This window comes from Dipodomys spectabilis, unplaced genomic scaffold (genome assembly GCF_019054845.1).
Source record: "Dipodomys spectabilis isolate Male_0828 unplaced genomic scaffold, ASM1905484v1 ptg000201l, whole genome shotgun sequence".
Taxonomy (NCBI): Eukaryota; Metazoa; Chordata; class Mammalia; order Rodentia; family Heteromyidae; genus Dipodomys; species Dipodomys spectabilis.
The window spans coordinates 651,906-673,932 of record NW_024870878.1 but is presented as its reverse complement, the minus strand read 5'-3'; the positions used below and the strand labels follow the sequence as shown (position 1 = coordinate 673,932).

At 38.2% G+C, this 22,027-nt stretch overlaps 1 protein-coding gene across 1 annotated transcript in view; it reads left to right on the top strand.

The window, feature by feature from the left end:
* The first annotated feature begins 19,276 nt into the window (after positions 1 to 19,276).
* LOC122122028 (sodium/glucose cotransporter 1-like) overlaps positions 19,277 to 22,027 on the top strand; it is a 36,196-nt gene continuing 33,445 nt past the window's right edge. Inside the window, exons 1-2 of the mRNA XM_042696197.1 lie at positions 19,277 to 19,405; positions 20,996 to 21,067. Of these exons, the coding sequence (XP_042552131.1) occupies positions 19,277 to 19,405; positions 20,996 to 21,067 (201 nt within the window). The remainder of the gene's footprint in view (positions 19,406 to 20,995; positions 21,068 to 22,027) is intronic.

Sequence of the window (22,027 nt, the reverse complement as noted above, 5' to 3'; positions counted from 1 at the left end):
AATATACTTAATGGTGAAAAACTAAAGCCATTTCCTCTTAAGTCAGGAACAAGACAATGATGTCCACTCTCTCCACTACTCTTCAAATTAGTATTAGAATGTCTAGCTAGCTACAGCAATAAGACAAGATGCAAACATAAAGGGGATCCAAGTAGGGAAAGATGAAGTAAAACTCTCCCTCTTTGCAGATAACATGATTTTGTATTTAAAGAATCCCATGGACTCCACTCCCAAATTAGTCGAGCTGATTCAAAATTTTGGCAAAGTAGCAGGGTATAACATTAACTCTCAAAAATCAATGGCTTTTCTGTGTGCCAAGAATGAGAAAAGCGTGGCTGAAATCAGGAAAGCAACTACATTCATAATAGCTCCACAAAAAATAAAATATATAGGAATTAACCAAAGAAGTGAAATACCTGTGTGATGAAAACTTTGAAAACCTGAAAATCAAAACAGAGCTTAGAAAGTGGAAAAATCTCCTATGTTCTTGGATTGGAAGGATCAACATCATGAAAATGGCAATACTTCCCAAGGCTATCTACAAATTCAATATTCCAACCTCATTCTTTAAGGAAATAGAAGAGGCAATCAAAAAATTCACATGGAGCAATAAAAGACCCTGAATAGCAAAAACGATCCTTAACAGAAAGAACAGTGTTGGAGAAATATCAATACCAAATTTCAAACTCTACTACAAGCCATAGTAATCAAACCAGCTTGGTACTGGCACAAGAACAGACCTCAGGACCAATGGAATAGAATTGAAAAACCAGAAACGAACCCACAGACCTATAGCCATCTAATCTTCGATAAGGGAGCTAAAAAATAGAATGGAAGAAAGACAGCCTCTTCAGTAAATGGTGCTGGCAAAATTGGTCAATCACCTGTAGAAAACTAAAGCTAGATCCTTATATATCACCCTGCACCAGAATCAATTCCAAATGGATCAAAGACCTCGGAGTCAAAGCAGACACTCTGAAAACATTACAGGATGGAATAGGAGAAACCCTAAGTCTCCTTGGCACAGGCCAAAATTTTCTTAATAGAGACCCAGAAACACAACAAATCAAAGAAAGGCTGGACATATGGGATTGCATGAAATTGCAGAGCTGCTGCATGGCAAAGGACATAGCTAGCAAGGTCAATAGAAAGCCCACAGATTGGGAGAAGATCTTCATTAGCCATACAACAGACAAGGGTCTCATATCTAAAATATACCTGGAACTCAAAAAATTAAATCCCCCAACAACAAACAACTGCCCGATAAATAAGTGGGCTAAAGACTTAAAGAGAAACTTCTCTGAAGAAGAAAGAAGGATGGCCAATAGACACATGAAAAATGCTCAACCTCCCTAACCATGAAAGAAGTGCAAATCAAAACAACATTGAGATACCATCTCACCCCAGTTAGAATGGCTGTAATCAAGAACTCTAATAACAACAGATGCTGGAGGGGATGTGGACAGAAGGGAACCTTACTGCATTGTTAGTGGGACTGTAAACTTGTTCAAGTACTTTGGAAAGTAGTATGGAGTTTCCTCAAAAGACTCCACATAGAGCTCCCCTATGACCCAGTAATCCCACTTTTGGACATTTACCCAAATGATCACAAACAAGACCATACTAATGCTACCAGCAGAACTATGTTTATTGCAGCATTATTTACGATAGCTAAGATATGGAGCCAACCTAGATGTCCATCACTAAATGAATGGTTCAGTAAAATGTAGTATGTATACACTGTGGAATTCTATGCCTCCATCAGAATGAATGACATTGCCCCATTTGTTAAGAAATGGAAAGACTTGGAAAAATTATATTAAGTGAAGTAAGCCAGGCCCAAAGACACCTAAGTCCCATGGTTTCCTTTATTTGCAATAACTAGTATATGTCTGAGACAAGCAGAAATCATCAGATAGGTTGATGTTAGGTGAAATGAACCCCAAAATAAGGACTCAAATGTTTTTTCTTTCTTGCTACTGTTTCTAACGTATTTATAATATGATTTCTTCATTGCTTTGTATGTCCCTCCTCCATGGTATAACCCCTGTTTTCACTGCATTTGATGTTGGTATACTTTGTAGAGGGGAAGGGAAAAAACAAATTGTTTAAATAAGGATACAGGTGGACCCATTGCAACAATGAGATGTTCAAGACGTTATTTCAAAAAATGAACTGTAGAACTTTGTCGGGGGGGGGGAGGCGAGGAGGGGAGGATGGGAGGGAAGGAATAGTAAGGGGAAACAAAGGAGGAGACAACAATGCTTGATAAGAAATGTACTCATTAACTTGCTCATGTAATTATAACCCCTCTGTATTGTATTTTCACAATTAAAAAATAAAAAAGAAAGAAGATGATAAAAAAGAAGAGGATTTTATACAGCATTGTCTAACACTCCACCAGGATGCTTATTATGTACATCTTATACTAGAAAAGAGCACTGAATGTTTTCACCCCATTTGATTTACCAATCTACCCTACCTTTGTAGAAAACCCCCCAAGTGAGAACTGCTCAAATCAAATTGGCCTCTCTACAGGCTTCATTACTGTGTAGTGGCTACTTCAGTATTCTGGAAAACACAGAATAAGAAAGGGAAAAAAGTAAACCAGGCATTCCCATATAGAACAGAGGCTTAGTGAATGTGTCAGAAGCTTAAGAGTTGAGGGCTTTCATTTCTCCAAAATGAGGGGGACAAAGAGTGGAGTTACAAAACTGGCTTCAAATTTTTTAAATATTTTAATTTTAGACAGGTCAGAAGCTGGCCTCAAATTTGAGGTCTTCCTGTGTAAATCTCCCCGTAAAGTTGGGATTTACACAAAGAGACACACAGGCTCCTGGAGGACAATTTTGACCATAGAGCAGGCAAGACAGGAACTGCAGATGTAGGGCAAAGGAGGGAGGCTCAGGGGTTAAGATGGTAAGGAGCAGGGCAAAGACAGGAGGGTGTGGGGCTCAGCAAAAGAAGCAAGGTGAAGATATGAGTAGGACAGAAGAATACCGAGAGAAAGGGTGAAGACAGGAAAAGGTGGTGAAGAGAGACAGTGAACAGTGAAGAGAAGGGTGAAACAAATAGCTGATAATTGAGGTGAAGACAGGAGAAGGGAGAGTGACAGCAAGGACAGGAGAGGCAGAGTGAAGATAAGAGGAAGCGGGAGGAGGTAAGACAGGAGAGGTGTGGTGAAGATAAGGGGGCAAGGTGATGGCAAAGGGGGGCAGAGTGAAACTGGAGAGGCAGGGTAAAGACAAAAGGGGTGGGATGATGATATGGGTGGGACAGACAGGAAAGGTGGGGTGAAGACAGTCAGGGCCCTGCCAAGGTCGCCTGGGGCCAGCATGAGCCAGAACATCAGAAGCTAGGGTTCAGTTAATCCATCAGGTTCACCTGGTGGGGAGGAGGAGGAGAGGAGAAAAAGAGATGAGGGGAGGAATGGAGGAGATGAGTAGCAAAGGAGAGAAGGGGGGCTTTAAGCAAAAGAGGAGCTGGAAAGGGAGAAATTGAAATCATCAGGCATGGAACCTTCAAGGGCAGCTACACTGATGCCATTTTTAGGAAGCCTTACTCACTGGGCAGAACACTACTAGCATACCTGGCATCTGAGCCCACTGGGCAGGGGTCTTGGAATGCTCCATATCTCCCTCCACCAAGCCTCTCCATGTTGCCATCCTTACATGCAGGTCAGTGGACTCCCAATTCTATTGGAGACTCAGGGACTCATAGTCAGCAGCATCCCAACACAGTGGGTTTCTGGATCCAAGCCCAGGACCTGGTGAGCCAAAGTACATAACACTTTTGCATCTGTGCCCATGCCAACCTGTGGCTAGCCATCAGACACATATACCAAGTCAGAGCAGGGAATTCCTGATGATGAATTATTATTGGTCATGAAGTGGTGCAGCATGGCCACTCTTGCCCACTGGTGGGGTCTGCTGGGCTATGGGTTGAAGCTGAATTGTAGGAAGGAGGTGGTTATACCCATAAGCCTCTGGAAGAATTCTTGAGCAGTCAAGATTTAAAGCTGGGGTAAGACATGGTAGTGCACAGTTGTCATTATGATCCTGAATTCTATACCAGGCTGGGCTACAGCAAGAACCCATCCTTAAGTGAATAACCTAAATAAGAAAAAAAAAGTCAGCCAGGGTTCAGCACCAGGATAGCATCCAAGATGAAGTCCCTATGAGATAACTTGACCACTAGGAATCCAACTGTCATAACTGTCATTTGTGGATCCCTTACCCACAAAACATTAGCAGGCTATTCCATCTATTAAGGAACTGGACCAAGAAACTGAGTCCATTTAACTTGAAGTTGTATTTCAGGAACTTCCAGTCCAACTTCCTATTTTTATATAACTTGCAGTAAACGTAAGAACAAATTAACAGTGTTTCAAAACAAACAAAAAACAGTCATGCTGGATTTTCCTTATAATCCTAGCCCCTCAAGGAGGCTGAGGTCTAAGGATCACAGTTTAATGCCAGCCTCTGCAGGAAAATCTGTGAGTCTTATCTCCAAGTTACTACCAAAAAGAGAGAAGTGGAGCTGTAGTTCAGTAGGTAGAATGCTAGCTTTAAGTGAAAAAGCACAGAGATAAGCCCAGGCCTTGAGTTCAAGCCCAGGGTAGGTACAAAAACAAAACAACAAAACAATCACAAAGAGACTATCATTTTATGACATGGGAAAATTGTGTAAAATTCAGATTTCAATATTCATAAATAAAGTTTTGAAACATAGTATGCCCATTCTGTTGGTTGTTTTTCATGTCTGTTTTCTACTATAATGGCAAAATTTACTCCTTGCCAGAGACCATATACAACATATAGTAACTGGACCTACAGAGAAAAAGGGTTCCTACTTGGCTTATTTTTACTTTTGATTTTGTTTTAAATTGGCCAATTGTGCCAGAGGTTATCTATTTCACTAGCATTTTCTCTCATTTTTTCTATAGTTTTGCTCTGATCCTTCTCATAACAAATTTATAGATAAATACATAACAAATTTGTTTGGCAATATTTATTTTTCATGTATTCAATGGTATAATGTATCCTGAAATACTAGTTTCACTTGTGTCCCACAAGTTTTGTTTGACAATATATTCATTTTTGAAAATGGGTATACAGTTACATGTTAATTGCTTAATTAATGGAATTTAAATTTTTATAGATTTTAAAAAGCTATTACTTTACTAATGTTTAATTAGACTGCATCAATCATGCAATCTAAATATTTCTCAGATGCATTTAAAAGTTTTTGTTCAGCCATATATACCATAGTAAAAATGCATACATCAGAAAGGTATCATATAGAAGATGTATGTACTTGAAATAATCTCCCTTTGGCTTCAAAATAACTCTAAATCTACTAATAAGTACTATTAGCTAAGCTTTTCACTTCAAATTTCACTAGATTTTTTCTAATCATATTACATGAATGTGACCTCATATTGTCTCAGAGTACATGCTCTCAATAAGACTGATGACTGGCTTCTTCATAATAAAATTATATTTTCACCTTTCATACTCTCTTGCTTGGAAGAAACTCACCAAATCCTATACATGCATAAAGTGTCAGTGGGTGTGAGTTCAAAAACAACTTGGAATAATTTTTGTTCATGTTTGGTGTTAAGTTTAGAGATAAAAAGGGGCACAAATGGTAAAAACCTGATATTTCACTCACATTGTATAACAAGCTAACAAACTAAAAAGTGGAGGATAAATAATAAAATGAATAACTTAACTTGTTTCTATGACTATAATAAGATTTCTGTCTTCCAAATAAGACTGAGATTTAGTACAGTGGCAAAAATAATAAGAGGCAAACAAGAATATTGCCAAAGTAACAGATACCCAAAAGCAAAAATCCTGTTAGTAAACATTAGAGTAATCATTTGTTAAATTAGAGCAGCAGAAAAAGTTACTAGTAAATCATTTTAACAACTTGGAATTCTTCTCTAAATATGTGATTTTCTTTACCTTCAATTTTAATCAATCAATAATAAATAAAAATTTAACTTTCACAGTCATAATAATCACATGTAACACACTGGCTAGAGTAGAGGCTTCAGAGTATTTGTAGCATAGCAGAAAGTTTTATACATACAACTAACTAGTATAATTCATTTTCAATTTCCTATTTCTTCCTAATTATTTTTTACATTAGCAGAATTTACTATATTACTGTTTTATTTCCTTTATGCTATTTTCATATATCATTAATTTTGCAGCTTTCATCTTTTGATTCTTAATAAAGTTTATATGCATATAGCAAATACATATGGTTTCAATTTGATGTCAGTCTAGGAAAAGAGACCATATATCAGAAAAGAAATAGTTTTGGTGGTATACACCTTTATTTGCAGCTACTCAGGAGGCAGAGGTAGGAGGATCAAGGTCTGAGTCTGTGAGCAAAAAGTCCACGTCCCTTCCTGAATAATAAATTTAAGCAAAAAGATAGAACCATGGTACAAGTGGTGGTGTGCTTCTAAATCCTTTCCTTTTTGCTTTTCCTAGACATATACTAGTTATTGCAAATAAGAGAAACCAGGGGACCTATGTTTCTTTGGGTCTGGCTTACTTCACTTAATATGATTTTTTTCCAAGTCTTTCTCTTTCTTTACAAAAGGGGTGATATCATTCTTTCTGATGGAGGCATAAAATTCCATTGTCTACATATGCCACATTTTCATGATCCATTCATCTACTGAGGGACATCTGGGTTGGTTCCATATCTTAGCTATGGTAAATAATGCTGCAATAAACATGGTTGTGCTGGTAGCTTTAGTATAACCTTGCTTCACATATTTTTACATGTGGATCTACTTTTGTAGAAATCACTAAAGAAAATCAGAGATTTGTAAAATTTTTTATTGTTAAAATAGTGTACAGAGGGGTTACAGTTACATGAGTAAGGTAATGAGTACATTTCCTATCGAGTGTTGTTACCTCATCCTTTGTTTATCCCTTACTATCCCTTTGCTTCCCACCCCAACTCCTCCCTCTCCCCCAAGTTGTAAAGTTTGTTTCATTTTCAGTATTTATTTCCCAAATATGCTTTCAAGAATAACTTGAGTATGAAAAGAGTCTTTGTGGATCACAGTAATGAAGAAGGTTTCATGTCTGATAATAGGAAACACAATTGTCAGTGGAATTGTAGCCCAGGTGCTCATGACTGTCATGACTATCTAGTGATCTACAGGATTGAAATGTAATAGAAGCAATGCTAAGAATCAGTTAACATGGTTAAAACCAATCACTTTGCAAGTTGATACATCTAGAAATAAATTGAAATGAAGTAGTTTTAATACGTGATGAGTCAAACCATAATATGAAAAATGAAAAAAATATCTGATTGAAATTAAGAATGATATACTGGGCAATAAAGAAAATAAAATGATTTTAGAGAATAAAAATTATATAAAGGTAATGTTTAAATTTTCAGAGAGTTTCTCTTTAAATTACCATTTAAAGGGAAAGATGACAGGTCTGGATAATGAACTGCAACTGTTCCCTTCTAAGACAGGCCTTACATGAAGAAGCAATAACCAGGTGTAGAGTCACAGTGGTGATGGACAGATACAAGGGTCAGTGAAAGAGAATGTCCATGGTAAGAAATGGGAGATATACAGTTTCAAAAAATGTCAGGAGGGATAACTCACAAAGACCTGTTCACAAAGGTCCAATGGCTCTGGGGGGTACTTTATTCCCTCTGCTGAAGTTGTGTGATATCAGCAGAGGAATGTACATGTCTTCCAGGAGCAAATGCTCCCAGGGTTCACCGGAGCAGATTTTAGATAACTTCCCTTGAGAAGAAGGCACCTTCCTCTGAAAGGAAAGTGGAGTTTCTCCAGCTCTGGGACAACAGAAAGGCTCATCATACACATATAGGAAGCATACGTTCACATTCATCAAGTCAGTTGGCAGTAGATCTGATGAGTAGGTGGTCTATGACCTGGCCTCAACACTGCTCTGTGGAGCCAGGCACATGAGCTATGTTTTTAATTCACACATTTGCTTTGAGTTCTTCTCCAATTTCCTTCATATTGTAGAACTTTCCTTCCTAAAACTCCCATCAAATTGTCTTAGGGTTTTTTTTTTCTCTGATACTGGATCTTAAACTTAGGGCTCTTGGCTCTCACTTAGGTGTTTTTGCACAACACTGGCATGCTACTATTTGATCCATGCCTCCACTTATGGCTTTTTGTTGGATGCTTGATCATAAGCCTCTCTTGGATTTGTTTACTTGTGTCATCTTTTAACTTCAATTCTCTGATCTCAGCCTCCTGAATAGTAGGATTAATGAGTGAGCCTCTCTTCTCTGGCTCTTATTACTTCTTTATTTAAACAAGTTGTTTGTTGTTTGTCACATATTTTTTTTCTTTTCTTCTTCATTTTTTATTTTTTTTAAATTTATTTTATTTTATTTGTGAACATACTGTACAGAGGGGTTACAATTACATGGGCAGGATAATGCATACATTTCTTACCAAGCATTGCAGCCTCCTCCTTTGTTTATCCTTCCATCCCTTCCCAGCCTCCCCCCTCCCCCCAGTCCCAATCCCCCCCCCCCCCCCCCCCGCACCAACAGTGTAAAGCTCCTTTTCGACATGACAACTTGTACTTCTCATTGTTGCAACAGGTCCACCTGTATCCTTAAACGACTTGTTTTTCCCCATCTCCTCCACAAGTTATACTGACATCAAATATAGTGAAAGCAGGGGTTATACTGTGGGGGAGGGACATACAAAGCGTTTGTCACATATTTTATCACTTTAGAAAATACTAGTATGAAAAGGGTTCTAGAAGATAAGGATTTCTAAAATTGTAGAAAATTCAGTTGCACTTGTGCCATAAAAATAAATTAAACACTGACCTCATGTTTAAAATACAACAAAAGCAACTGGAGATTATGGCCAATTGGAGTAGGTGGTATCCTAACTACTTCCCTTCTTAAAGCAATTTTATTTAAAAAATAGTATAGTCCTCACCCTTCACTCTCTGAGCAGAGGGACTCCATCACACCAAAGCCATTCAGCCCCCTGGCAGGAACCCCAGAACTACATGGGTAAGCCCACAGAACATCAATGCAGAAGACCTACAAGGTACTGGTGCTGATCTGGAGAGTGAAAACAGAGACAAACCTCAGCGCTCAGAACCTGCACGGAGACCCCTCCCCCACCCCTTGGCTGGCCGCCAGCGCTCAGCCTGCCTGAGGCATGGTCCATCCACCTGCTCCAACCTGAACAGCATCAACAGAGGCAGAGACAGAGGAGAAACACACAGAGCCACCACCACCTGGCCCAGCCCACAAGCATCTCAACTGAACACTGATTGCAGTGGCAACCAGCGACCTACATCACACAGAAACAACAACTAGTTCCAGGGTGAGTACCCTTCAGGGGACAGTGTATCCCTCTTTAAGGGAGATTAGAGCTGGTGGGAACCTCAAGATCTTAACCCAGACCCCTACCCCAACACCTGGACTACAGGACCCACCAAAACTGAGAACTGTGTGAGTGTTCCACCAGAATGTGGAGCACATCCAGCTGGCCAGGCTAGATCAAGAGTGCTCCTGGTGTCACAACAATCAACAGTGGAAGAAACCTGAACTGTGTACTCCAGGCTGCGTAACCCAGGTGGGATACATAGCAGCACAAGTCCAACTGTCGTGCCCCAGGCCAAGGACTGGGAGCCAGGACCAGGCTTGGGGATTGGGTGCCTGAGCAACACAACCAACTCCTCCCGATTGAAGTCAGAAACTGAGCATACCTCTCAGCAGAGTGGGGAAAAAGGGAACTGCACCCCCTGGGAATCATGCCCGTGATAACAAAAGACCTAGGTATCCAGGGAAAGAGAACTAGAGCCCCAAACCCCACCAGAAATTGGACAACTCAGGCTTGATAATAGTCAGGAGCTGAGAATAGTCAGGAACTCAGGCTGGTTAAGTGGCTCAGTGGGAGAGTGCTTGCCTTGTGTGCATGAGGCCCTGGATCTGATTCCTCAGTGCCACATAATCAGAAAGGGCCAGAAATGGCGCTATGGCTCATATGGTAGGGCGCTAGCCTTGAGCTGAAGAGCTGAGGGACAGCACCCAGGCCTAGAGTTCAGGCCCACGAAGGACCAAAAAAAAAAAAAAAATCAGGAACCCATAGCAGACTTCAGCAACTGGGAGAGTACATCCAACACACCTGATCTTGCCAAGAACATCTGTAGAAGTAAACCAGCAGTCTAGGCCACTCAGTACTTCTAAAGGCTGGAACTGTCAGTGATCTACAGCAGACAACCGAGAGCTCTACGTGGGTCAGACCAGCAGCTGGAGGTCGGCCCTCAACAGAACCAAGACCAGGGACAGACTCTCTCCACCAACCCAGAAACAGCAACCAAGCAAAGACAGACACATACTGACCAGTAATCCCTGAATCCCCATGTGAAAATAACAGAGAAAAATTACAAGGTTTATCAACACCAAGGGTAGCAAGCAACCCCCAAAAGCCAGCAGCCGCCCAGGAAAGAGCCCCAGTGGAAGCAAAGCAGGAATGGAAGACAAAAGCTACATCCAAGAGATGCTAGAGGCAATGACTGAAGAATTAAAGTAAGAAATAGATCAGAAATTTAAAGAACACAGGGACGAAATATCAAAAAAGATGCAGGAGGCATAGAATTCCATTGTGTATATATACCACATTTTCTTGATCCATTCATCTACTGAGGGGCATCTGGGTTGGTTCCATATCTTAGCTATGGTAAATAATGCTGCAGTAAACATAGTCGTGCAGGTAGGTGGACCTATTGCAACAATGAGATGTTCAAGTCGTTAGGTTGAAAATGGACTTTACAACTTTGGTGAGGGAGGGGTAAGAGGGGGGAGGATGAGAAGGGATGGGAAGGGGAAACAAAAGAGGAGGCTACAATTCTTGATAAGAAATGTACTCATGATCTTGCCCATGTAATTGTAACCCCGCTGTACAGTATTTTCACAATAAAAAAAGAGATGCAGGATCTCAAACAGGAGGTGAATGCAAAAATAGAGGCAGTATGCACCTCACTAAGAGGTGGGATTAGTACATTGAGAACCAACTTTGAATCCATAAATGAGTCCATTTCCTCCATGCAAACCACAATGGAAGTCATAGTTAACAGAATTTAGAGAGTCAGATACAGAAGAAAGAATGCACCAACTGGACCAAAAAGTCACAAATATGGAAAAAAATCACTTAAATTATGCCAAAGGGAAATCCAAGAGCAAGCAGATAGTGCAAAAAAATTTAACCTTCATATAATTGGAGTGGACGAAGGTGAGAAATATCAAAGCAAGGGAATGCAACACCTATTAAACAAGATTATCAATGAAAATTTCCCCCATCTTAAAAGAGAACATCTTACCTACATAACAGAAGCATATAGAACACCTAACAAGCAGGATCCCAGAAGAAACACTTCTAGGCACATTATAGTAAAAATGATAGATCTGAATAATAAGGAAACAATATTGCATGCAGCAAAAATGAAGAAGGAGCTATACTACAATGAGAAAAATTAGAATCACTGTAGATCTATCCATACATACACTTAATGCAAGAAAGCCCTTGGAAAGTATGAACTGAGCCCTGAGAACCAATAACTGCCAGCTCAGGCTGATATATCCAGCAAAACTAGCATTCACATTAGATGGAGAAACTAAAATTTTTAATAGTAAAGAAAAGCTAAATGAATTCACAAACAATAAGCCCGCATTACAAAAATACTAAGAGGGGGAGCACAACCTGAAGAAAGCAACCAGGAATAGGACCTGAACCACAGGTATTTGTAGAAGTCTAACTTAGTAAGCACAGGAGGAAAGGAAAGAAGAAAAACTTAGGAAAATGGAATGACAGGAACCACAACACATCTTTCTATAATAACCTTAAATATTAACTGACTTAATTCACCAATCAAAAGAAAAAGAAATGCAGATTGGATCAGAAAACATGACCCATCCATCTGTTGCCTTCAGGAGACCCACCTCTTAGCCAAACATACAAACTCAGAATGAAGGGTTGGAAATGGATCTACCAATCAAATGCCCCCAGTAAGAAAGCAGGAGTAGCTATCCTGATATCTGACAAAATAAACTTTTCATTAAAATCAATACAAAAAGACAAGGAAGGACACTACATATTAATACAGGGAACAATCCAAGAGGAGAATATTACCATTATCAACTTATACTCCCCAAACATTGGAGCACCCAAATATGTTAAGCAAATACCCTCAAACTTACAGAATAAAATAGATCCAAATATGATAAAACTAGGAGACTTTAATACCCCACTCTCACCAAAGGACAGGTCTACCAACCAGATTGGCAAAGAAGCTACTGAATTAAGTGAGGTAATATTTCAAGCAGAACTAACTGACATCGATCAAGTATTTCACCCTAAAACGACACAGTACACATTCTTCTCAGCAGCTCATGGAACTTTCTCCTGCATAGACCATTGCAAGGAACTTAATCAAATACAAAGGGAATTGACATAATCCCCTGTATCCTATCCGACTACAGTGGAATCAAGCTAGTTCTCAATGACAAAACATACCGCAGAAATTACTCAAATACATGGAAATTGAACAGCATACTTCTTTTTTTTTTAATTTAATTTAATTTTATTTGTGAACATACTGTACAGAGGGGTTACAATTACATGGGCAGGATAATGCGTACATTTCTTACCAAGCATTGCAGCCTCCTCCTTTGTTTACACTTCACATCCCTTCCCAGCCTCCCCCCTCCCCCCCAATCCCACTCTTTCTCCTTTCCCCCCTTCCCCCCCCTCCCCCCCGCACCGACATTGTAAAGCTCGTTTTGGACATGACAACTTGTACTTCTCATTTGAACAGCATACTTCTAAGCAACTTCTGGGTAACAGAAGAAATTAAAGAAGAAATTAAAAAGTTCCTACAGTTCAATGAAAATGAAGACACATCACAAAGAAACTTCTGGGATACAGCAAAAGCAGTTCTGAGGGGCAAATTTATTGCCTTCAGTGCCACATCAATAAAATAGAGACAGATCAAGTAAATAATCTCATGTTGCAATTAAACAGCTAGAAAAACATGAAAAATGGAACCTAAAGTTACTAGACGGTGCAAGATAATCAAATTAAGAGTGGAAATTAATGAAATAGAGAATAGCAAAATTATAAATAAAATTAATAAAGCAAAAAACTGGTTCTTTGAAAAAATAATTAAAATTGATGCATCTTTGGCAAGATTAATTAAGAAAAGAAGAGAGGAAACCCAAATTAACAAGATCAGGGAAGCCATGGGAAAAATCACAAGTACCCAAGGCATCCAAACAATTATAAAGAAATATTTTCAAAAGTTATACTCTCTAAAGAATGAAAAACTAGTAGAAATGGATGCATTTTTAGAGAAATACAAGTTAACCAAACTGAGCAAAGAAGAAATAAATCAACTAAATAAGCCAATAGCTTACAACGAGATACAGGAAGCAATCAGAAGTCTTCCAACAAGGAAAAGCCCAGGACCAGGTGGATTCACAACAGAATTCTATGTGACCTTTAAAGAAGAACTAATACCTATACTCCTAAAGCTCTTCAGAGAAGTAGAAAAAGAGGAGCTATCCCAAACTCATTCTATGATGTCAATATCACACTCATCTCCAAACCAGACAAAGACACAGCAAAAAAAGAGAACTACAGACCAATCTCCTTGATTAACACAGATGCAAAGATCCTTAACAAAATTCTAGCTAACAGAATCCAGAAACACATAAAAAAAAAATCCTACACTACGACCAGTTAGGTTTCATCCCAGAGATGCAGGGATGGTTTAACATATGTAAATCAATAAATGTAATCCAACACGTGAACAGATCCAAGGTTAAGAACCACATGATTATCTCCACTGATGCAGAAAAGGCTTTTGATAAAATACAACATTCATTCATGTTAAAAGCTCTGGAGAAAATAGGAATAGAAGGAACATTCCTTAAAACAATAAAAGCCATATAGGACAGACCAATAGCCAATATTATACTTAATGGGGAAAAACTACAACCAATTCTCCTAAAATCAGGAACAAGGAAAGGATGCCCACTGTTTCCACTCCTCTTCAATATAGTCTTGGAACTCTTAGCCAGAACAATAAGGCAAGAGAAAGACATTAAAGGGATCCACATAGGGAAAGAAATTAAACTATCCCTTTTTGCAGATGACGTGATACTATACCTTCATGATCCCAAAAACTCCATCTCCAAACTCTTAGAAATTATAAATTACTTCGGCAAAGTAGCAGGATACAAAAATCAACCCACAAAAATCAGTCGCCTTCCTGTACACCAACAAGGTACAAGCAGAGAGGGAAATAAAGGAAGCAACCCCATTCACAATAACGCCCCCCCAATAAAATATTTAGAAATTAACCTAACCAAAGATGTAAAAGAACTATTTAACAAAAACTATAAAAACTTAAAGAAAAAAATTACAGAAGACACCAGGAAATGGAAAGACCTTCCATGCTCTTGGATAGGCAGATTTAATATAGTGAAAATGGCAATACTGACAAAATTAATATACAAATTCAATGCAATTTCTATTAAAATCATAATGATGTATATTTCTGAAATACAGAAAACAGTCCAAAAATTCATATGGAACAACAAAAGGCCTTGAATAGCAAAACAATTCTAGGCAAAAAAGACAACATGGGAGGGATCTCAATGCCAGACTTTAAATTCTACTATAGAGCCATAATAACAAAGACAGCATGGCACTGGCACAAAAACAGACCCAAAGACCAATGGAATAAAATAGAATATTGAGAAATAAAACCACATTCCTACAGTCAGCTGATCTTTGACAAAGGAGACAAAGACATACAGTGGAAGAAACACAGCCTCTTAAACTACTGGTGCTGGGAAAACTGGGAGGCCACATACAGAAATCTAAAAGTGGACCCCAGCTTATCACCATGCACCTACATCAACTCCGAATGGATTAAAGACCTTAACATCAAACCTGAATCTCTGAAACTACTGCAGGACAGAGTAGGAGAGACACTTGAACTTACAGGCACAGGCAGGAACTTCCTGAACAGAGTTCCAGGGTCACAACAAATTGGAGACAGACTCACAAATGGGACTACCTTAAAATAAAAAGTTTCTGCACAGCTAAAGCTATAGCAACCAAGCTAGAAAGACAACCAACTAACTGGGAAAAATATTTACCAGCAATATATCAGACAAGGGGTTAATATCAGTATATACAGTAAACTCAAGAAACTAATCCCTCCCAAAGCTACAAACCAATTACTAAATAGTCAAGGGAACTAAAGAGAGACTTCTCAGATGAAGTGATAAAAATGGCAAAGAAACACATGAGGAAAGGCTCACCATCCCTGGTTGTAAAGGAAATGCAAATAAAGACAACCCTGAGATACCACCTTACCCCAGTCAGAATGGCTCACATCCTAAAGTCAGCCAATGACAAATGCTGGAGGGCATGCGGACAAAGAGGAACTATTACACTGCTGGTGGGAATGTACACTTATACAACCACTTTGGAAAGCAGTCGGAGGGTCCTCAGAAAGCTAAATATTGACCTCCTCTAAGACCCAGCCATACCACTCCTAAGGCATCTACCCTGAGCAACAGGAACCAGGATAGAAGGACACATGCACCTCCATGTTTATTGTAGCACTGTTAACAATAGCCAGGATATGGAAACAACCCATATGTCCCACTACTGATGAGTGCACCCAAAAATTGTGGTACCTATATACAATGGAATATTATGCAGCCATTAGAAAGGACCAAATAATGGCATTTGCAGGGAAATGGATGGAACTAGAGCACATTATTTTGAGTGAGGTAAGCCAAGAACAAAGAGACAAACGGCACATTGTCTCCCTGATATATGGATGCTAAAGCCAAATGCAAGAAGATGTGACAAAATTAACAAGGCTTAAGAAACAAAGGACTTCCACTCATCTGGTCGAATCACTAGGTACTTCTCAGAAGTTTCTTAAGTAGTGGAGAAAGTTGATCATAGACTAAAAAATCTCTGTTGTCTTGAGCTTAAAAATAGTTTTAAAATAATACTGAAATATATTACACTACTCTGAAGTAATAGAACAATATACCAGAACAAACCTCAAAAATATTTTTAGGAATACAAAAATACAAAGCACCCAACTAGATAAAACTTACAATATCTAGGATACAACCACAATCATTGGAAGTGGCGCTGTAGCTCAAGTGGTAGAGTGCTCGCCTTGAGTTGAAGAGCTGAGGGACCACGCCCAGGCCCAGAGTTCAAGCCCCATGACCGACAAAAAAAAAAAAAAAAAAACAACCACAATCATTAGGTCTGCAAAGAAATAGGGAAATATGATTCATAATATGGAGAATATCAACCAATCAAAATTGATTTGTACCTGGGAAAAGGGTACATGCTTGCAGTTTCAGCACTTAGGAGGTTGAGGAAGAAGGATCATGAGTTTGAGAGACTTAAGCTACATAGCAATAGCTTGACTCAAAAAAAGAAATACCTAGGAAAAAATAGTCTGAACCCTGAACATATCCAGATCAATTATAGAGATAAATAATAATCCAGATAAAATAAATAATCCAGATAGATAATAAAGGACATTGCAACAGTTACTATAATACCATATTGTATGTGTAAGAGCTAGAAGAACGATCAAATAAGTGTGGTAAATTCATGTAACATTTAAAATATATTCAAGTTAAAAATGCAATGAATGGGGCTTGAAAATTGGCTTAGTAGAAGAGTGATTGCCTTGTATGCATAAGGCCCTGAGTTCGATTCCTCAGCACCACATAAGCAGAAAAAGCTGAAGTGGCACTGTGGCTCAAGTGGTAGAGGTAGACTTGTAGCCTTGGGCTGGAGAGCTGAGTTCAAGCCCCATGACTGGCAGAAAAAAAATGCAATGAATGTTATGAAGAATACACTAAATATGGTTTCAAACAGAGTAGAAAATATGAGTGAACTTGAATAAATAGCAGTGGAAACTACAAATTTAAAGCAGATTTAAATGTCTGGAAGAATATGAACAGAGTATTGATGTTATCTATGGGGTACCTTTAAGACTCAAGGGTGGGGAATATCTTACCCATGAGCCATAAAGATCCTAAGAAATCATTAAATACATGACAAGACAGATATCTATCTATCTATCTATCTATCTATCTATCTATCTATCTATCTATCTATCTATCTATCTATATGTTTCTCATCAGCTTCTCATAAGCTGTGCTGAAAATTTTGAGTGGCCTATCAATAATGTTATAATATCTATATGACCTTCAAAGAAAAAGTTTTCTATTTCTAGCTGGTCAATTGTCCAAACAGCTGGAATCTGTGGGAGAAGGGTAAGAATAATTAAAAGAAATACCAGAAACAGTTTCTTAGTTTTGTGGAGACTATACTTCAAAGATCCAGAAATTCAAGAAACCATAATCACAAAAACATTAAAAAACATCAAGCCAGATTATAATTATCAAATATCCTAAACCAATCCATTTAAGACACAAATTAAAAAGTAGCCTAAAGAAAAAGCATGGCATTATATACAAAGGAAGAAAGGTAAGGATGACTTAAAAGTTCTCATGAGAACAATGCAAGGTAGACAGTAGAGGTACATCTTTAAATTATAGAATTTAATAAAATTCATACAGAATTTTCACCTAGCAAAGCATCTTTAAAATCAAAAGGCAAAGTAAAGAATCTTTAAATATGTATAAGGTAAAAGAATATATCACTAGATTTGTACTACAAGAAATTTTAAAGTAGTGTGTGATTTTCATTAAATTTAAATAAACAAGAAATTGTGATTTTAAAAATTGCTGTGAGAATTTAGTGTATAAAATATACACTAGATAGATTTAATGTAGAAAATAAGCATGTGAGACATGTCTGTAGTTTTCTACAGTCATACTCATATTTGGTGCATATTAGGTTTAATAAAAATTACTTAATTTCAACTGTTTACTTTTTGAAACGTGGCTTCTAAGACACTTATAATTGTATCTGTGTTTCACATTATTTCTATTTGGTGGGACTGAAGAAAAAGACTACAGAGTTTCCCACCTTTATCATAGACTCAATATTCTATTATTGTGAGAATTAACTTGATAACATATAAAATGTGTAAGATATCTGACATCTACTAAGAGAAATATAAGTATTTCTACTTTCATAAGTATTAATTACTTTAATTAAAATACTATTATTTTTTATTGTGAGGTTTTATTTCAAATATAGAAGTATCACTCATGAAATTCATGTGTCATATGCAATCTATTTTTAAAGTATTTTTTTATTGTGAACATACCATATAGAGGGGTTATAATTACATGAGCAAGGTAATGAGTATATTTCTTATCACGTATTGCTGTCTCCTCCTTTTTTCCCCCTTCCCAACCCTTCCCATCCGCCCAGGCCCCCGTCCAATCCCTCTTATCCCCCGCTCCGCCCCCGCGCCAAAGTTGTAAAGTTTGTTTTTTGACATAACGTCTTGTACATCTCATTGTTGCAATGGATCCACCTGTATCCCTATTTAAATGATTTGTTTTTTCCTTTCCCCTCCACAACTTATACCAACATCAAATACAGTGAAAAAAGCATCTAGAAAAACAATGCTTGACCTGGATTAAAGACTCATACATCACTAGTAAAAAGAGCAAATTGCAAAACATCCTGAGAACTTTCTGTGACCAGTTCTAACCATATGTGGAACAAGAGCAAACTGGGTTGATGTAGTCACCTGAACACAAATTTAAGCAAGTGCCAAGGAGAAGGTAGATGGAGAAAAAAAAGGAAAAAAAAACTTTAGTAACTAAAATTGATAATGCTTTATTTGCAATATTTAAACTGATCACAATAAATGTAACAGGCCTATTATAGACAACATGCCAACATTAGATATGGACAGTTTTCTTACTCTGCCCAAAGATCCGTAATCACTCCTTTATTGATCTTTCCCCAGTGATCTCAGGTCTGTCCTCTCCACATCCAATCTTTAGCTGAGGAGGTTGCGATTGTACCTAAGATGGTCAGCATTTGTCCTGGACTGGCAGCCACGAAGTGATTTCTGTTTTCTGGGTAATCAGACCTACCCCAGGAGAAGGAGTTCTCTGCAGCAGGGAGAGAACCCAGAACAACCGTAGCACTTCCCAGCATTCCCTGCAAACTACGACCGGAAGTGGTAACGTTGCTATTACCTTGCATCAAGTGCTGCTGATTCGGCCCAGGATTGTCGCAATGGATGGTTTGGGGAACTACTATTCTGTCACCTGGAACTGGAGCACCGTGGGCTTCCACAGCCACAACCCCATGGACACAATGGTGACGATTTTTTACCTCCTGTTGGTCCTGAGCATCGGCTTATGGGTAAGGTGGCGCCTACGGGGAGGGCAGGACCTTGTACTCCAGGCTGGGTTTGACCTCTGCCTACATTATTGAGTTCTCACTTAGAATACTGGAGCCTGTCTAAACAGAGCCCTCAGAGGACACCTTTCCATCCTCCTTTTGCCTTTTCCACAAGAATAAATACATGTTCTCTTCATCCAAGCCATACTGAACAATCACACCTTCACACGCTTCATACTGCCTTCCACTGACGAATCTGACAGGTCAGATGTTCCTGCACCTGCTGCCTGGAACTTAAGCCCTGAGCAGTATTCATAATGAGCCCTTCATAGGGTAATGGTGGTGATGACTGTAATCTTCACATCTATGCTATCATTTACATATTCTGCTTGCCTTACCTTCAGATTCAACCAAAAATAGGAAAATTATTCAGAAACATTCTATCTAAGCTGGATGAATATTTTGTCTTTCTTGCCATTATTCCTTAAACAAGAGTTTGAAAATATTACTTATACTTCTTCAGATATTATTAAGCCATAGTCTAAAGGTGATTTTAAGTATACAAATATATAGTTGGACTACTAGTGTTTGTGCCTATAATTCTAGCTCTGTGTGTGTGTGTGTGTGTGTGTGTGTTGTGTGCTGGTACTAGGGTTTGAACTCAAGGCCTCAGACCCTTGCTTAGCTTTTTTCCTCAAGGAAGATGCTCTTGAACCACATAGCCAGTCTGGCCTGTGATTCTACCTACTTGGGAAATTGAGATCTTCAGGATTTCAGTTTGAAACCAGCCTAAACAGAAAATTCTAAGAGAGTGCATCTCCAAATAACAATAATAACAAGCCACACCAGAGGTATAACTTAATACTTTTTCTGAGGTAGATAAGGTACTTCTTTTGTCAGTGTTTATGCAAACATACAGACACATATTGTATAAGATGTACAATATATGTGTTCAAGCATATATATTTCTGTAATTCATACATCAAGGAATAATATTCATGTCTTTGTTTTTTTGTTTCTATGATCTGTTCAACATCTTTTAGAAAATGTTGACTTCATCTCCTACCAATTGCTGTACTTGCTGTACTATTTCAGAAATAGGATGGAAAAAAGCGGCAAGATATGTACCACCTAATGACCAGAATCCTTTCTTACTCTGTGTGTTTGTGTCTGTGTCTATGCACATATAGATTAAATTCACTGCCTTGCACTTTTTAGACAATTGCTACAGCTGCTATTTCTGATTTTGGTAGTTTTTTTTTTTTTTTTTGTGGATCTCATGTTTTTGCTTGGGATGTTCTAGACTGCAATCCTGATATTTAAGTCTTTCCTATATATAGCTAGAAGGACAGGTGCTTAATACTATATCAATGTATTGTTTAGGATAGTGGTCTTGATAATTTTTTTACCTGGCTAGTTTTCAATTCTTCTTTGCCTCTGAAGTAGCTTTTTTATAGGTATGAGCCACCATGCCAACTGTATATTTCTTATATTTTTTCTTTCATTTTAAATGCTAGTACTGAGATTTGGGACTAAATGAAGGTCAGAACTGGTTTTATGGGGCAGTTTGGCTTCTGGTATTCCACTGGGGTGTTTTTGTTTCTGTTTTAGGCTGTATTGTCACATAATCGTGCTACTGTAAAAGACTTTTTCCTGGCTGGTGGAAATCTAACATGGTGGTTGGTAAGTAAGCAGTGGAGGTTTGAGGGGATTGTATGTGTTATCTTATTAAGTACTTTAATTTAGAGTTTTATTTAGATGTATTATTTCTCCAAATTAATCACAGTTACTAAAGCAGGAATGTCCTTTTTATTTTTTTAAATTTTATTTTATTGTAAAGATGCTGTATGGGGGGTTACAGTTACATGAGTAAGGTAATGAATACATTTCTTGTCAAACATTGTTACTCCTTCCTTTGTTTTTCTCTTACTATCCCTTCCTTTTATTTTTGAGACATATTGTAGCCTAACTAATCTTGAACCCATGATCTTCCTGCTCAAATCCTTTTTTAAATATATATTTTATTGTAAAGATACTGTACAGAGAGGTTAGTTATGTGAATAAGGTAATGAGTACATTTCCTATCAAGCATTGTTAACCCCTCCTTTGTTTTTTCCCTACCATCCCTTCCCTACCATTCTCCCCAACTTCTCCCTCCTACCCTGAATTTGTAAAGATCGTTTTCAACATAGTGTCTTCAAATTCTTAAATGGTGGCATTACAAATATAGAACATCACACTGCAGCAGAGATGTCATGTAATTAGTAGCTTGCTTAACTTTCAAGTGTTTTTTTTTACCTATGTGTTTCTGAATTGCAGTGGGCTGTATAGTAAACTAATTGCACAACATTCCAGGGCAGGACAAGAAGACTATTAGGAAGTACACAGACAAAGAATAGGGATGAAAGATTAACTTGTGCTTTTGGTACAGTTACACAGAAAAGGACTGCCAGAGGTAGAGATGTGAGAGGGATTTGGAGGTAGAGTAGGTGTTTTACAAGTAGATCAATTGTGATGACTTCTGGGCAGAGGGAAGGGCAGATGCAGCATGGTGCAGGATGGAGGGAGGCAGAGTGTAAGAGAGAATCTTCTTTTTTTGTTTATGCATAAACTAATTTATTGCTGGCACGAAGTATCTTAAGA